The 18,871-nt window shown below is 41.6% G+C and overlaps 1 protein-coding gene across 3 annotated transcripts in view; it reads right to left on the reverse strand.

Moving 5' to 3' along the window:
• The window catches only part of REEP3 (receptor accessory protein 3), a 181,746-nt gene that overhangs the window by 84,906 nt on the left and 77,969 nt on the right, over window positions 1-18,871 (reverse strand). For 2 of the 3 annotated variants that reach the window (XM_073685400.1, XM_073685398.1), the window contains exon 2: window positions 18,494-18,566. The exons of the other annotated variant lie outside the window; for it this stretch is intronic. In XM_073685400.1, coding sequence (XP_073541501.1) covers window positions 18,494-18,566 — 73 coding nt within the window. The remainder of the gene's footprint in view (window positions 1-18,493; window positions 18,567-18,871) is intronic. 3 annotated transcript variants of the gene reach the window in all.

Raw genomic sequence — 18,871 nt, forward strand, 5'->3', positions numbered from 1 at the left:
GATGAGTCTGGTGTTTTCAATTTGAATGGCTTTATAATCTGGTTACTAAGAAAAAAAAAAAAAAAAAGAGGTGCACAATGCTAATTTTAATATCAGGCGGTACAATTTTCAAAAACAGTTATAAAGCAATTCTAAAGAGATTTTCAAAGTAAATACACCAGCCTCATCAAGTGTCTGAGCAATCTATTTAATAATGTTTGCAGTAGGTATTGTGAAATCTGATGGCAGGTCCCATTTTAAGATCTACAGCGCATACTGGAAATTGTAGTTTCAAGACCGCAGGATTGATACAGGGGTCACCCTAGTGTCCTCCATCATACAATGACCACAATTTCTGAATTTATAAATTAGTAAGTGGCCAGTAACACGATTCAAGGAATCTACCTCAAGACTCACTTGGAAACAGTCTAACTCTTTCCCAGGTTAGACTGTTTTAGGTCCCAGTAAAGTGTCATAGCTTATCAGTAGTGTTGAGCATTCCGATACTGAAATATCGGGTATCGGCCGATATTCGAGATATCGAAATTCCGATACTTTTACAATATCGAATACCGGAATCGGAAGTTCCCATAATGCCTGCGCTCTGCCGTTTCTCTGAAGGATGACAAGCTGGATGGCAGCGCTCAGCTGCGATCCAGCCTGTCATCAGAATGCCATCCCGGCGTGAGAGAATTCTCCTGATTGTTTAAAAGCCGGCGAGCGGTAAAAAGCCGCCGGCTTTTAAACAATCACACAGCCCCATACTGCTTCCCCGCAGCCTCCCACCCCGATCCTCCGCTCCCCTCGCCACCTCCCATCCCGATCGTAAGTTAGGACCGGGCGGGGAGCGCAGCACCAAGGAGCGGGGAGCGAAGGACCCGGGCGGGGAAGCCGGCAGTGAAAAGACTTCACCGCCGGCTTTCCCGTTCTGTGCTGCGCTTTCCCGCCGGTTATTTCAAATGAACAGCTGCGGTATCAGGTGATGCTGATCAGCTGTTCATTTGAAGTCGCCGCGGTGCCCTCAGAGGGTTCATGTGAGTTCATGCTTGACTGCATTGCATGAACTCACATGAACTTTCCCACGGTCGCACAGGTCAGCCTCACCTCCCAGACGATCAGACCCATCATGATTGGTGTGTGTGGGTGTCTGTGCGATGTGTGCGGGTGTGCGCGGTGTCTGTCCGGTGTCTGCGGGTGTGTGCGGTGTCTGTGCGATGTCTGCGGGTGTGTGCGGTGTCTGTGCGATGTGTGAGGGTGTGTGCGGTGTCTGTGTGATGTGTGCGGGTGTGTGCGTGCAGGCAGACATAGGCCGATGTGACACTACTACTCCCATCGGCCTATGTCTGTCCCCCGTCCACTCGTGCCAGCAGGATCAGCTTGATGGGAGCAGTAGTTCCCATCAGCCTGATCCTGCTATTTAAATTGCCCTACTGTGTCCCCAATAAATGTTAAATACATTTCATTGGTGGCCAGTGGTTGCCTACAATAAATTAGTTCATACATTACCTGTCCCCGCCGATCGCCACCTAAAATAAAGTAAAAAATAAAAAACTACACCTATACTCACCTAGACACCTAATTCCCCGAAGCAATCGATCTCCTGTAATAAAATATAAAATAATAAACCACAACCTTATCCTTACCCCTCCGTAGTAGTCCACGAGTGTCCCACGAAGATCTCCAGTTCAGAGCAGCCACATGGAATGTGACCGCTCTGAACCGCTGCCGCCGCTAGAATGACGGGGCCGTAAAGCAGCCCCGTCATTGCATAAGCGGGTTCACCGGAGTTCAGGCAGCGCTGCTCCGGTCAACTCCTTTACGGCCCTACTGTATCGTGAGAAATTCCCACGGTACAGCAGTGCCGTAAAGGAGGTCTCCGGAGCTGCGCTGACTGAATGCACTCCGGTGACCTCAGTCAGTGGCTCCCGCTGCCGGGATCGGACGTGTTCCCGGCAGTGTTAACTTACAGCAGCCATGCACAGCTGTCACCATCTCCAGATGTGACAGCTGTGCATGGGAGATCAGCGCAGGAATGTGGACAGGTAACTATTTTTTTTTAGTAAACTAAGAATTTAATAAAATTGTGTGTTTTATTTCAAATAAATTATTTTTTTCTGGGTGTAGTGTGTTTTTTCTTTTTAACACTTTGTAGGTTAGTAATGGGGGTGTCTTATAGACGCCCATCATTACTAACCTGGGCTTCATGGCAGCTGGCGCTGACATGAACCCCAACCCTATTACCCCCTGCCACCGCACCAGGGCAGTGTGGAAGAGCGAGGCTAAGTGCCAGAATTGGCGCATCCTATGGATGAGCCATTTCTGGGGCGGCTGACGGCTGGTGTTTCTAGCCTGGGAGGGGGCCAATATTCATGGCTCCCTTCCTGGGCTATTAATATCAGCCCCCAGCTGTCTGCCTAGCCTTTGCTAGCTATTAAAATAGGGGGAACCCCACGTCATTTTTTTGGGGGGGGGGGGGTTCCACATTTTAATAGCTAGTAAAGGCTAGGTATTCAGCTGGGGGCTGATATTAGTAGTCTGGGAAGCTCCGTGGGTATTACCCCCTTCCCAGGCTTCAAACATATTCCCCAGCCGTCTGCTTAACCTCCGCTAGAGACTAAAATTATGGGGGATCCCACGCCAATTTTTTTTTTAAATAAATCCTTTATTTTAACACTAAATTACATTTGAGGAGTTAATAAAGATGCAGTCCCTAAATTATTATTTATTTTTTAATTAATTTTTCCCAAAAATTTTGACGTGGGCTTTGCTATATTTTTGTATGCCAGCCAGGTACAGCATCCAGCTTCTATGAACGCGCCATTTTCCGGGGTGGCTGCGGACTGCAATTTGCAGCGGGGGGGGGGGGCCCAGAAAGCTGGGGTCTCCCTGCGCTGCAGATTCCAGCCCCCAGCTGCCTAGTTGTACCTGGCTGGACACAAAAATAGGGCGAAGCTCCACGTATTTTTTTTTTTTAATTATTTCATGAAATTCATGAAATAATAAAGAAAAAAAGGGCTTCCCTATATTGCTGTGTCCGGCCAGGTACAAATAGGCAGCTGGTGGTTGGGGGCAGCCCGTTCCTGCCTGCAGTACCTGGCTGGACACAAATATAGTGCAAAGCCCCACGTCAATTTTTTTTTAATTATTTCAGGAAATTCATGAAATAATTAAAAAAAAATTGATGTGGGGCTGCGTCCTATATTTGTGTCCAGCCAGGTACAGCAGGCAGGAACGGGCTGCCCCCAACCACCAGCTGCCTATTTGTACCTGGCCGGACACAACAATATAGGGAGGCCCTTTTTTTCTTAATTATTTCATGAATTTCATGAAATAATTTAAAAAAAAAATACGTGGGGCTTCGCCCTATTTTTGTGTCCAGCCAGGTACAACTAGGCAGCTGGGGGCTGGAATCTGCAGCGCAGGGAGGCCCAAGCTTTCTGGGCCCCACCCGCTGCAAATTGCAGTCCGCAGCCGCCCCGGAAAATGGCGCGTTCATAGAAGCGCCATCTTCTGGCGCTGTACCCAACTCATCCAGGGCCCTGGGGCGGTGGCTCACTGGGTAATAAAGGGGTTAAGGCCAGCTTGGCATTATCAGCTGGCCCTAAGCCCGAAATTCATGGGGTCATGCCAATATTAGACATGACCACCATGAATTTCTAGTAAAGTATTTAAAAAAAACACAACACCCAGAAAAAAGTCCTTTAATTGAAATAAAGACACAATTCTTTATTGTTCTAAATTAAACTATACTTACCATCACGCCCATTCCAGCTGAAGCCAACGATCTCCTGCAATAAAAGAAAAATAATAAACCAACCTCATCCTTGCCTTCCCATGGATCCCACGACAGCTTCAGCTCTGCTACATCGAGATGACAGGCTGGACCGCAGCAGAACGCTGCCATCCAGCCTGACATCCCGCAGACACGGAGAAGCGCAGGCATGCTTGCGCTCCTCAGTGTCTCTCTGTGACAGCATAAAGATGAGCCGAGTTCATGTCCAATGAACTCAGCTCACCACATGCACGTCACTGACAGCGTGGGAAAATTCTTCTGCACTCAGCGCTTCAGCGTGAGAATTCTCCCACGCTGTCAGTGACGTACATGAAGTGAGCTGAGTTCATTGGACATGAGCTCACCTCATGCACGTCACTGACAGCGTGGGGAAATTCTCACGCTGAAGCGCTGAGTGCAGGAGAATTTTCCCACGCTGTCAGTGACGTGCATGAGGTGAGGTCATGTCCAATGAACTCGGCTCACCTCATGCACGTCACTGACAGCGTGGGAAAATTCTCCTGCACTCAGCGCTTCAGCGTGAGAATTCTCCCACGCTGTCAGTGACGTGCATGAGGTGAGCCGAGTTCATTGTCGGCTCATCTGGATGCCGTCACAGAGAGACACTGAGGAGCGCAAGCAAGCCTGCGCTTCTCAGTGTCTGCGGGATGACAGGCTGGATGGTAGCGTTCTGCTGCGGTCCAGCCTGTCATCTCGATGTTGCAGAGCTGGAGCCGTCGTGGGAACCATGGAAAGGTAAGGATGAGGTTGCTTTATTATTTTTCTTTTATTGCAGGAGATCGTTGGCTTCAGCTGGAATGGGCATGACGGTAAGTATGGTTTAATTTAGAACAATAAAGAATTGTGTGTTTATTTCAATTAAAGGACTTTATTCTGGGTGTTTGTGTTTTTATTTAACTTTCACTATGGGGTTAGTAATGGGGGTGTCTTATAGACGCCTCTCCATTACTAACCTGGGCTTGATGTCAGCTGGCATTATAAGCCGACATCAACCCCAGCCCTATTACCCCACTGCCACCGCTACAGGGCAGTGGGAAGAGCGAGGCTAAGTGCCAGGATTGGCGCATCCTACGGATGCGCCATTTCTGGGGCGGCTGACGGCTGGTGTTTCTAGCCTGGGAGGGGGCCAATATTCATGGCTCCCTTCCTGGGCTATTAATATCAGCCCCCAGCTGTCTGCCTAGCCTTTGCTAGCTATTAAAATAGGGGGGACCCCACGTCATTTTTTGGGGGGGTCCCCCATTTTAATAGCTAGTAAAGGCTAGGTATTCAGCTGGGGGCTGATATTAGTAGCCTGGGAAGCTCCGTGGGTATTACCCCCTTCCCAGGCTTCAAACATCTGCCCTAGCTGTCTGCTTAACCTCCGCTAGAGACTAAAATTAAGGGGAACCCCACACCAATTTTTTTTTAAATAAATCCTTTATTTTAACACTAAATGACATGTACAGTAATCAACACTATCACTGTACTTCATATATATGTGACTGACATGTTTCTATCTATCTAATCTATGTATGATTCTCTATTCCTTCTATTCTAAATTGTCGGGTACAGATGCTGAATTGCCGGCCGGCTTTCTTAAAGAGACGGTGCATGAAAACACTTATTTTTTTATATAAATCCTTTACACTAAATGACAAGTACAGTAAGCAACACTGTCACTGTACTTCATATATATGTGACTGACATGTTTCTATCTATCTAATCTATGTGTGAAACTCTATTCTTTCTGTTGTAAATTGTCGGGTACCGGTGTATGCGCTGATGAATTGCCGGCTTTTCGCATACATTCTACATTATTCTTAGTTGTTTTACTTCATGTAGAATTAACCTACAAGGAAAGAAAGGGTTTATTTTCATTCCGATATTTGTGTCCCATTGACACTAATATCGATCCAATCCGATACGATATTTCCTGATATCGGAAGGTATCGCTCAACACTACTTATCAGGCAACCCATAAAGGTGGTCACTATAAGCAGCAGACATGTGAGACAGTACTAGATTTCCACAATTGGCCAACAGGCTCTCTTAGAAGCCCTCCAAATACCCAATGACCCATTTCTATGTTACCACTATATGGTAAAATTATTATATACTGTAGACTCAAAAGGTTTTTTGTTATTGCTTATAAATAAGATATATACATTTTATACATAAATTATATTCATATATGTATTTGTTTTTGTCTACAATAGTTCAGTTACGACTCCCTCTATATTCTCCTAGAGTCTTGACCTCAAGGACATTTCCACATTCAATGCTACGTTAGAACTGTGTGGATGTCTGTGCAATGCTTTTCCCATACTTCTATATTTTGCTCTTTTATTTCTTGTTCATGAACTACATATAGATCTGCGGCGTTCATTCTCCCCAAGGCTCCAAATCCCAAGCAACATTAACCCAAGTATGCAGCACATCGCAACTGCAGAAGAAAGGTCAGATCGCACAGAGGCTCCAAGACGCTAATCATTTGTACCAGAAATGAATGGCCTTGGCATCTGCAAATCATGTGCAATTACAGAAAACACTCATGGTGAAAAATTATCTGCATATTTATTGTATTCAAAGGCAAATAAAATGATAGAAATAAAAATGTAGAATTTTGATATTTTTTTCTTTTCTTTTGAGTTTTCAGTAAATTCTTCGAAATTAACCTTAGAATGATAGATTTCAAAAAAATATAATTATATATACATACGTATGTGAGTATGTGTATATAATATATTATGTATACGCTCACATATACATACATATGTGATCTATCTATCTATCTATCTATCTATCTATACACACACACATACACACAGTGCCTACAAGTAGTATTCAACCCCTTGCAGATTTAGCTGGTTGACACATGCGGAATTAACTTGGCATTGTGACATTTGTACTGTAGATCAGCCTGGAAGTGGGAAATGTACTGCAGCAAATTTTGTTTTTGTTTTTTGTTTTTTTTTTGTTTTTTAAAAAACGTTAAAAGTTAATTCAGAGTGTCATTTATTATTCAACCCCTCAAACCACAAGAATTCTGTTTGGTCCCCCAAAAGTATTAAGAAGTAGTTCAGGCACCAAGAATAATGAGCTTCACATGTGTGGATTAAAGATCTCTTTTGCCAGCCTTTTCTGACTATTTAAGACCCTCCCCAAACTTGTGAACAGCACTCAGACATGGTCAACATGGGAAAGACAAAGGAGCATTCCAAGGCCATCAGAGACAAGATCGTGGAGGGTCACAAGGCTGGCAAGGGGTACAAAACCCTTTCCAAGGAGTTGGGCCTACCTGTCTCCACTGTTGGGAGCATCATCCGTAAGTGGAAGGCTTATGGAACTACAGTTAGCCTTCCACGGCCAGGACAGCCTTTGAAAGTGTCCTCCTGTGCCGAGGCCAGGCTTGTCCGAAGAGTCAAGGCTAACCCAAGGACAACAAGGAAGGAGCTCCGGGAAGATCTCATGGCAGTGGGGACATTGGTTTCAGTCAATACCATAAGTAACGTACTCCACCGCAATGGTCTCCGTTCCAGACGAGCCCGTAAGTAACCTTTACTTTCAAAGCGTCATGTCAAGGCTCGTCTACAGTTTGCTCATGATCACTTGGAGGACTCTGAGACAGACTGGTTCAAGGTTCTATGGTCTGATGAGACCAAGATCGAGATCTTTGGTGCCAACCACACACGTGACGTTTGGAGACTGGATGGCACTGCATACGACCCCAAGAATACCATCCCTACAGTCAAGCATGGTGGTGGCAGCATCATGCTGTGGGGCTGTTTCTCTGCCAAGGGGCCTGGCCATCTGGTCCGCATCCATGGGAAGATGGATAGCACGGCCTACCTGGAGATTTTGGCCAAGAACCTCTGCTTCTCCATCAAGGATCTTAAGATGGGTCGTAATTTCATCTTCCAACAAGACAACGACCCAAAGCACACAGCCAAGAAAACCAAGGCCTGGTTCAAGAGGGAAAAAGTCAAGGTGTTGGAGTGGCCTAGTCAGTCTCCTGACCTTAACCCAATTGAAAACTTGTGGAAGGAGCTCAAGAATAAAGTCCACATGAGACACCCAAAGAACCTAGATAACTTGGAGAAGATCTGCATGGAGGAGTGGGCCAAGATAACTCCACAGACCTGTGCCGGCCTGATCAGGTCTTATAAAAGACGATTATTAGCTGTAATTGCAAACAAGGGTTATTCCACAAAATATTAAACATAGGGGTTGTATAATAATTGACCCACACTTTTATGTTTAAAATTTAATAAAATTCAACTGAGCAACATAATTTTTTGGTTTGTAAGATTTATGCTTCTGTTCATAAAACCTACTCTCGTTTGCAGTTTGAAGGCTCTAACTTATTTGCATCTTATCAAACCAGCTAAATCTGCAGGGGGTTGAATACTACTTGTAGGCACTGTATATATATATTTTATATTATATATATGTATGTGCGTGTGTATGTGTGTAATATATATATTATATATACATAAACACATACACCTACACACACACACACCAATATTAGCTAGTAGCATACTAGAATAAACATAAAATAAATAATTGAGAAGAAAATAAAAGAAAAACGTCCGCTTTTATGTGCATTACTTTAAAAAAGATTGATTATCGTAAGGCTAGAAGCGAACACTAGTGGGAAGGCTAATTTTCACCTTACCATCAAGCTTTTACGCTAGTTTCCATGGTAACGTGTAGCCGACGCACCAGCCTAGTTTCTGTATCCTAGCAAAATGTAATTTTATCATTCAAAACAAGAGAAAAATATATCCAGTCTCCATGGAGAGATGTTCTGACAGAATTCACGTTTGCCCATTTCCTCCTATAGCCTACGAAATCAAGTTATCGTAATTAGAAGGAAGAAAAAAAAAAAAAAAACAATGACATCTCTTGGATGAATGGTTGTGCTTTTCCCTACATCAAAAGTGGAAATATTAGTGAAATTCATATTAAGGTACAAAGTAAGTCACCATATGATGCCATTTACTAAGAAGACTCATTCATTAGAAGAGAACTAGCGTTTGGTTGAGTCCTAGATCATAAAGGCACGCGCCTTGGATGTGTAGTTCCAGGATCGCTAACAAACCACTATGCCTAGAAACAAGACTAGGTACAGGTCTAGGGAACCAAACTGAACCATAGGTGAAAGGAAGCTTTGCTATAGCTCAGCGTTTCTAGATCTCTTATTTTATGCGTTCTGCAGGTGTATGTGGGCCATAAAAGGCAAAAAGTGTGTATTTTTCATTTCATTTGAAATTCAGCTACAAAGTTGGATGATTGACAAGTATAACACCTAAGGTAATGGATTCCTGAGCTTCATCCATCTGGACGCATATTATGATTGGTTATTTGTCATGATTGCTGCAAACCAGGTCAAATAGATTTTAATGTATAAAGGGATTGCGCAGAATTACAAAAACATGACCCCTTTCTCCTGAGGAAAAAAAACGCCACCATAGCATTTACACAGGTTTAAGTCATGCGGCAAGGCTAATTAAATGGTCGATATTGACTTTTAGGGTGGCTACTTAAAATAGGTGGCACTAGAGTTAGTCCTTTTACTCTCCGGATATTAAAAAGGATTGTGGAATCTGAAAACAACCTATTGTTTAAATCAGGTTTATTGTCATTTATGTCTTTTTAAACACATTTTTGGCAATGTTATTAAGTTTATTAAATTAAAAAAGTTTATTTTATTAAATCGGAAAAAAAATCCGATTTAAAACAGGACATTTCCCTAGATTTTTTTCAATTATTATTTAAAATTGAGCACCTCCTCCAGTTGGTGCTGCTCCATTGATGTTGGAACAGTTTTTGGTTTTCTTCTGTGCCCCTCTATTCCAAAAGTTATGCCCCTGGAAATAAAGATGTAAACATTCCCTTTAACTACATATAAATTGTACACTACAGAACCCAGATGGTTGGTGGGAAAAAGTTGCATCTTTATTTGAAGGGAGGGAGGGCCATAAGTTTAGAAAGGAGGAGCACAGGAGAAAAATATACTGTTCCGGAATTAATGGATTTGCAAATTGCCTCTCCAGAGAGGAAGAGGACTTGGACTCTAGTGACTTCAATTGGAAGTGGTAATCCTAAAAGTCAATATCGACCCTTTAATGAGCCTTGCCATATCAGAATCTCAATTTTCAGACACGTGTTTCAGGGTGTTGCACCTCCTCAGTGCAAAGCATGATTACAGATTTATTTATTTTTCTCACTTCTATAGCGCCATTAATTCCACAGTGCTTTACAGACATTATATTCCCTTTAAAGCTCTTTACCAGGCTCTCTGTACCCGACTTGTGACAGATAACGAAAGAAATAACCAAAACCAAGCAATTTTCCAAATAAAACTCCTCAAATCCTAAATTTAGAACACATACATTCTCAGATTAAAACAAATCACTCTTGCAAACATCAAGCTAGTACTACTTCAAGATAGTAGTAGAAATTATTATAACCTGTCGATTTTTCATGGTCATTAATAGGGTTACGTTATATTAAAGTAAACCAGGAACAGCGCCACCTTTTCCATGGTCTCTGCATGGTATTACAGCTCAGGTCATCAAAAGTGAATTAAGGCTCCATAAAATGGTTTCCCAGCCTGTTATTGCTGACCACAGGAAAAAGTGTTTTCTTGGGTAAGTAACGTCATTAAAAAACCCAGGGTATTTTTTTTCCACTTTGATAAAGCAATGGCAGATCCTATATGAAGTATTTAGCAGGACCCTCACATTGGAGATTTGCGCAATGATTGCATTGTTGTAATTGAGTCACAGCTGCACATATAAACTTATCATATGGACAGCTGGAGACCTCATCAATCAGACCGACTGTCACAGATTCCTGACCTGGATTCTGAAACTATTTATATGTAAATGAAGTCTTTCTGCTCAGCTTTCTGTATGCACTTTAAATGTCCCCGTTGTGTGCTCTCGAGTTATTTGTCTTCAGGAATGTGAGCCCCGGTGGCTTCCTATGTCCTCTGGAAGCTTTTCAAGATGCAGGATCTATGAATTATTTAGCCAAATATCTATTCTGCTCAACATGTACACTTCTCCATTTTCCACCAAGGAACTGATTCCATGAAAGGAACGATTGAAAGCAAGGAGAAATAAAAATGTGGGATTTTTTTTTTTTCTAGCTAAATTCATGTGAAAATAAGATCAGATTCATATGTTTTCCGAAAAATATCAGTCCAAGATGTGGATAATATTCTGTGTAGAGGTATTGCATAATATTTTTCCTTAAAGGGAACCAGTCATCAGATTCATGCTGCCCATGGTTTGGATCAGACACCGGTTGTGCCACTACAGCTATAGATTTGAAAAACGCCCAAGGACTAGTCCTAGAAGCAGGTCTCTGGTGGCTTCTCCCCACTTACTCCTTTTGACTTACTGGTCAAAACAGAGAAAGACCTGTCAAGTCAACTTGACTGGGGCACAGAAAAGCCATCTGGGGACCATCCTCAAACTAGTCAGCCGAGACATAGCTCCTGGCCGGCTTTTCAAAGTAAATTTACTCTGAAATGCTACAGCATTCTAGAGTAAAAGTTACCTGGCTACAATCATGCTAGTCGGCAGAATGAATCTGATGTCAGATTCTCTTTAAAAGGACAATCCGGCCTCCATATATAATCACCTATCCAGAGGACAGGTGGCAATTGTTATATCGGTCTGGGTGTAACCGATGCGTCCCTCACCAATATGCCCATTTCTCCATGGACAGAAGGAATCTAACTGACGTGTGCCCTGCTGCGCTTGGTTCTTTAGTCAGAGACATAGACTTAAAATGGTACTTATGGGCACATGCACAAAATTTAGAAATCAGAAGCGATCACTGTGGTGGTACCAACACTGATCATACAATTATAAATGTAGTGGATAGGTGATAATTCTGAAGACTGGAATACTCAATTCATACGTCCACTTCTGCAACAATTTTTTATTGATCCAAAGATTCTAAAATAATGAACTTAGTAACTATACTTGACTCACTCTGTGTCTACAGTACCTACACAGACCTATGTGTTTCCATGATTACAAGCCCTACAAGTTTGTCAGGCAATCCCTGCATGTTTTGAGGCTAACACGCGAACATGTCACTCGGTGCATATCCGAGCACCCTCGGCAAACTACAGTAACGAGCACTTGTGCTCAACACTAGTTGACACCCACTTTAAATTGGCCAAATACCTTGGATTAAACAGGTTAGCCTATGCACTGAATACATAGACCGTGCACGGTCTATATTAAAGCTCCTGTAACATAGCAGGAGAAATCAGATCGCTGGATGTCAGACACAGCTGAGGACCCTACATAACTCTCAATAACATTGCTGCTACCTCTATTGGATGTGGAGAATGCATGTATAGTTTGGTAGCCCATAAACAACAAAAAGTATATATATATATTATAATATATATTTATATTAGATCTATACACACACACACACACACACACACACACACACACACAGAGCATTTTCAATGCTGATAAATCATAATGTATTTACAGGACTTACTGGCCACTTCAAGCTATAAGATTATTTATCAATTGTACAATTTACTAAAATTTCATATTTCATATATTTTCAGGACGTGATGGTTGCCAAGCCACTCATTTTCAGATTGGATGTATAACCTTAAGCTTGGCAACCATCACGTCCTGAAAATATATGAAATTTTGGTTAATTGTACAATTGATAATCTTGTAGCTTCATGTAGCCAGTAATCCTGTAATACACTGTTATGATTTATCAGCATTAAAGACAGTGCTAAAAGGTACAGAAAAGAGCTCTCTATGTTTTCACCACCATCCTAATTAAGCAAATTAGGGTTTGAGTTTCCCAGTTTGCATCTGGCAGTCTGCCAACATGTGCTGGTATTTATCTGCAAAGCTAGACCGCAAGAAAATGCAACTCTCATCGGACACATGGAAAACCGGGCAGCATGAGAAACAGACCAAGGCTTGAAATTAGAAAAACAAATCTCTGCACTCATTAACCTAGTCCTGTTTTCTGATTGACAGTGGTGGGAATATCAATTTCTTATGTATTGGCTGCTGAATACTGTGGGACCTAGTCTCATATAAAATATTCATGATTCATGACTTAGGTCAGTTGACTGTGCACTGGTATTGCAGAGAAGCACAGAAAATGTCTTTTTACTAGAACTGGTGAACTTTCTAAAGAAAGAATGAAAATGGAAAAATCATATCTATCCATATACTTACACCTAAAAATCTGCAAAATGACCAAAACATATCCAGTTTGAACATGCCATGCTATCAATAAAACTGCTTCTCTAAAGCTAATTGTTGGCCTTTCCCCTGTACATCAATATGTAACCCCTTAAGGTACTTAGAAATGTAAGTAGGGATTTTACACAGCCAGACGTGTCTCCAAAAGTACTAAAAGGATTCTTCCCCTCCAAACAAACTCTCCTCCTTCTATTTGGAGTAGATGCTGGCTTGGCTAAAATCCCAAGTTATGTTTCATGGTCCTTTTAAAGGTTATTGCAAAAACAAAAAGTTATTTCCTATCCATAGAATAGAGGCTAACTTGACTTCTCACTGGGTTCCAGACCACTGGGACCTCCAGCAATCCCGAGAACAGGGTCCTGTACTCGGTCTCTCTATTGTCCTATAGACAATGAATGGTGTGGAGACCAAGCATGAACCTGCGCTCCATTCAAAACTGGGCTGCAGAGCCCCATTCTTTGTTTTTCAGAGCCTTACTCTTGAGATTGCCAGGGTCCCAACAGTCAGACCCCAAGCAATCAACAAGTTATAGACTATCCTATTGATGGGGGATGACTTTTTCTCTTTGGGAATAATCCTTTAATGGGTTGAACATAGTTAACTACCCTGTATGCCTATAGATAGCTTTAAAGAGACAGGTTTCTTACTTCTGGAGGAAAGACAACTTACAAACCTATTCCCAGGAAACATTGTAAGACTCTACAACTGCTGTCTGCAAAAGGAAACCGTGCCGGATGGCCTAAAAATTTATAAACTACACAACTGAATGAACTACAGGAATACAAAAGTTAAGGGTCTGATGACCTCCTGAATCTTTTCTAGACCATGATTTAATATAAAATTACCTTTCCTTACAAAATAAAAAAAATAATAATGCAAAATAATTCAAACTGATACTAATATTGAAACTTCTTATTTAAAAGAAAAGGCAGAATATAAAAAAGTATAAAAATCGGAACAAAGGCAAATCTATTGTGCAAACACAAAACAAGACATAACAGGGTGAAATGGTACAAGATAATAAACACAAAAGCCACAAACATTTCCTTCTACAATTGTGATAAACAACTAAACTCGCCAACCTCGTGTTTATCAAGTCTTGTGAATCCTGCAGCAGTTTTTCTTTAGACCCAACAAATGTTCTGCCAAAAACACGGAGAAATGTTGGGATATGAGAAGCAATTCCAATCTAAAATTATGACTGAGGCCCGAAAGGGAGTTTTGCTCAATTATTATTGGCAAGAACGTTTCTTCTTGTATGCATGTTATTGCTGCAACAAGATTCACATGTGAGAGCAAGACCATCTGGCTTCCTTATCCTTGGGAATTCCGTATGCTCATTTATTTGGAATAATCATAAGTCAGGAAGTCTCCATGTTAAATTGTATAAGGATTAACCCTTCACATCTTGAACTACCCAGGGAGTCTCACAATGTATGTGATCACATTTAATTCATCATACACAGGTTATCCAAACATTACTGTAACGTATCAGAACTGAGGATCATTAATGTGAGATAGGGGTCAAGGTACAAACATTATGCCCGGTAGAAGCGCTAACATTTATAAATACCATCCTTACTCTTCCTCTTAATTTGACAAGATGTGTGGCAGGGGGTAAGCAAACAAAACAAAAAAAATAATTTTGTGTTACTCTGTCGGGAGAGGTCTATTCTACATGTTGAGATATAATGAGATATAAATTATAGATTACAGCAGGTTTTGCTAGCATGTCACAATATTGTATTGAATTTCTATTCTGATAACTACACTGTGTTCCAAATTATTATGCAAATAATATTTTCTCAGATTTTCCCAAATTACCTATATGAATTGCAGTCATTGTAATTTTCCAGTCAAATAACTATTAGAGTACAACTGAAAGGTTTTTGTACAAACTGCCTATGATAACAGTATATTTTTAAAAAAATAAAAAACTCAAACTGCACTCAAAATGCATGTTCCAAATTATTATGCACAGCAGAGTTTTCAACCTTTTCATTTTAATAAAGAACAAAAAAATGGTCATTTTTGAAATTATAAGCATTAGCAGGTTATTACAAGCTGAGATCAAACAGTTTTCAACTCAAAACTTTATTCTAGGTGATGTTACATTTGCACATAGGACCCCTTGTTCGAAAGGAGCTTCTGAACTCTCTCGTCCATTGAATTTGTCAGGTTTTGGATGGTTTCTGCTTCAATTGTTTTGCATGAGGACAGAATAACCTCCCAGAGCTGTTGCTTAGATGTGAACTGCCTCCCGCCATCATAGACACTCCTTTTGATGATGCTCCAGAGGTTCTCAATGGGGTTGAGGTCAGGGGAGCATGGGGGCCACACCATAAGTTTGTCCCCTTTTATGCCCATAGCAGCCAGAGATGCAGATGTGTTATGTGCAGCATGAGACGAGGCATTATCATGCATGAAATGATCTCGATGGTCCAGATGGATGCACTGGACAATCCCATAAAAAATAATTTGCAGAATAGGTATACATTGTTTTCCACTGAATCAGTAGGCAATTGTGAAGTAAGCATCTAGTATGTCAAAAGTAACATTACCTCTAGAATATAAATACAAAAACTATTCATTGTAAGCCGAATCATGCTGCCTGAGCCATATTACTAACTTTCAAAACTTGTGGCATCTTGGATTTTATTTATTATAATCATAAACCCTCTTAAATGGAAAGCGACAGCAGATTCATGCTGCCCAAACCAAGGCTAGCATTAACACAAATATGTTTTCCTCTACTTTTTCAGAGAAAACATATATTTAAAAGCCGATGGCTCGAGATAACTAGTCCAAATGACACACACACACACACACACACACACACACACACACACACACACACACACACACACACACACACACAGATGGAGCCGGTGTCCCAATCAAGCTGACCGTGGTTCAGGCAGCAGGAATCAGCAGTCCTTTAACAGTGCTTTTAGAATATAATTGCAAATAAAATCTAAGATGCCATGAGTTTTAACACTAACAAAAATTAAGAACACGGCGCTAATAGCAGAGCCCATGGGTCAAGCTGTTCAACTTCGATATATGAATGATTAAATCCACAGAATTGGCAAAGTTTAGCTTCTAAGATAGGCAGCTGTGTGTGAGGCTAAGTATCAGCTGCTTGGTTTTCCCATACCAATGTAGGTGGCCCAGAAGAATGAGATGAGAGCGTTCTGGCCTCTGCCCTTTGATGTTTTCTAACGTTATAACAGGAGTTGGGATACTAGCCCATGAAGTTGAGCTTTCTGCCTGCACTTACGCACCCAAATCTGTATAGAATTCTCTACATTTTGCACTTTCTGTGTACATGCAACTGGTTTTCTTTTGTTTTTATTTTTTTTTTTGTTATTTTACAAGCACACACTACCCTAAAATAGGGAAAAAAAATATTAACTTGATTCTGGAGCAAAATTTGCTCATAGATTGTATCCTGACCATCCAAGTAAAGACAATCTCTTCATTCCTGGACAGCATTTTCAAACTTGCCATTTTAAAGTCCTACTAATTAGCCAACAAACAAGTCTGCACACAGCTATCCTTCCAGAATAACAAGTACAAATTTCTACTAAAGCCCCCGTCACACTAAGCGAGATCGCTGCTGAGTCACAAGTTTTGTGACGCAACAGCGACCTCAGTAGCGATCTCACTACATTTGACACTTAGCAGCGACCAGGCCCGTGCTGTGAGATCGCTGGTCGTGTCGGAATGGTCTGGACATTTCTTTGATCGTTGAGGTCCCGCTGGGTAGCATGCATCGGTGTGTTTGACACCTTACCAACAACCTTGTTAACGACCCAGACACAGAAACACATAGGTGTGCATCGTTATACAGATCGTTACGGGTCGCCGCATCGTTGCTGCGTCATTGGGAAGATCTGACTGTTTGACATCTCACCAGCGACCACATAGCGACGCAGCAACGATCCCTGACAGGTCGTATCGTTGTCGGGATCGCTGTAGCGTCGCTTAGTGTGACGGGGCCTTAAGAGAAGGGAAAAAGAGGTCAAAGAATGATTCTAGCACTAGACCCACACACAAACCCAAAATAGATAGTTATCGGCCAAACCATTGTTCAGCCAAATGTTTCGCTGACCATAATCTCTCCTGATTACTCCATACAAAAGGAGAGCTTGGCTCCTATGTTATCTACGAGAGAGAAGCTGCAAGACTCCTCTGGTAGTGGCTTATATTGCCAAGAACAAAAAGGATTGATGATTTGAAATAAGACATGCCAGATCATTGGATGATGACGGAGAAGAACTGGAAAGCCCATAAACATCAGACTGTAGGCCAAAACCGCCAATATCATTAAGTTCGACAGACATAACCAAAATTTGTATGGGAGTATTTGGACCCTAGAAAACAAAGGCAAGACAACTATGACCTGTGGTCGCCATAGCCATTACATTTCTAGTAGATTCCTTCAAAGTCTGTAGGATCTGCCAAAGAACATCTTGTATTAAAATGTCAGTCTAAAGGCCCTCTATGCACGTTAGATGAAAAGTCAGCCAAACCTGCCGGTTTCGGTTGGATCGGCTGACCATCTGAGGTTTATGGAGGCCTCCTGACTGTCACTTCACAGATGATATTGGAATTTCAAATGACAAATCCTTTTATTCTCTGGGGAGATAAGTAGCTGAAACCAGTTTTAACTCGCCAAACACGTTAGATTTTTGTTGGCCAAATGATGCTTTGGCTGACAGTTCTCTCATCCGACTATCCTATAAACAGGAGCACTTGTTCGGCCAAGTTCTCCTGCGTTCTCTATGAGAAAGCCATCGGTGGCTTATCACTGGGAAAACACAGTCCAAAATTGGACATTCCCGATAGACGTTTCTCCTGATCGTCAGTCAGTCAGCGACCCCATACACATTAAGCCGTCTGACAAAACCATTGATAATTGACATTTTTGGCCGAGTTTAGTCTGTGTATTTGTGCACAATTCAAACATAAAATAAGACTATAAATCGTTGCTTAATCGGGAAGAAAGTCACAGTCAACACTGTCTGACCGCTGCATAATTCATAGCGCCATAAAGCCCTAGTCTAATTTCTTATTGCTAATTCTTTCCTAAAGTAAAAAAAGGATAATGAATCGCTGGAGTTTGTACATGGCTGTACTTCAGACCAGGATTTATATATGTTACGAGTCTCACTATTCCCGTTGTGCAGCTCCAATACATAATACTTTTGGTTTTTTTTCTCTTATAGATCTAACCCATTGTGTCTGAAAAACACAGACACAATAACTAAAGCTACAAGCCAGCATATGGGCAAGAGCGCAGGTTCCGTAAAACAATAGAACTGCAGACTATCGCCTCCCTTTAAAGTGAAAACATCTGCACTGTGGCATTAATCCCATGAACCTGTGCAGCACAGATATGAAAACGTAGCTGGAGCACAGCAAGCCTTAGAAATTGGGAATGTTATAATGCGCTACTTACATATTCTTTCACATTCTTAGTCTTCACAGCCTTGTATGAATTGTATGCAGGGTACAGAATACCAAACACCAGCCTGCAGAGGAAGGAGGACAGGCGTTACAATGGGAGCGAGTGAAGGGCATACATCATGATATGTCAATTATGCTTTCCCACATGTTCAGATTTTTCTGTGGAATATTTGCATTTGAAGCTAGAGAACATGCAGGTTAAGGAGACTCCTTATGGTGGCGTAATCTGTGAGTTGGCTTCATACACGGTGTATAGACCACCATAAAAAGAGGCCTGTAATCAGCACTAATAATCTCTGGGACATTGAGATTAGAAGGAACATAAAAAAAGCCCCTAATACATTATGTGGTGTCAATTAGCAAGAGAGCA

Source organism: Phyllobates terribilis, unplaced genomic scaffold (assembly GCF_046119375.1).
Source record: "Phyllobates terribilis strain yellow unplaced genomic scaffold, ASM4611937v1 Scaffold_5__5_contigs__length_657084704, whole genome shotgun sequence".
Classification (NCBI taxonomy): domain Eukaryota; kingdom Metazoa; phylum Chordata; class Amphibia; order Anura; family Dendrobatidae; genus Phyllobates; species Phyllobates terribilis.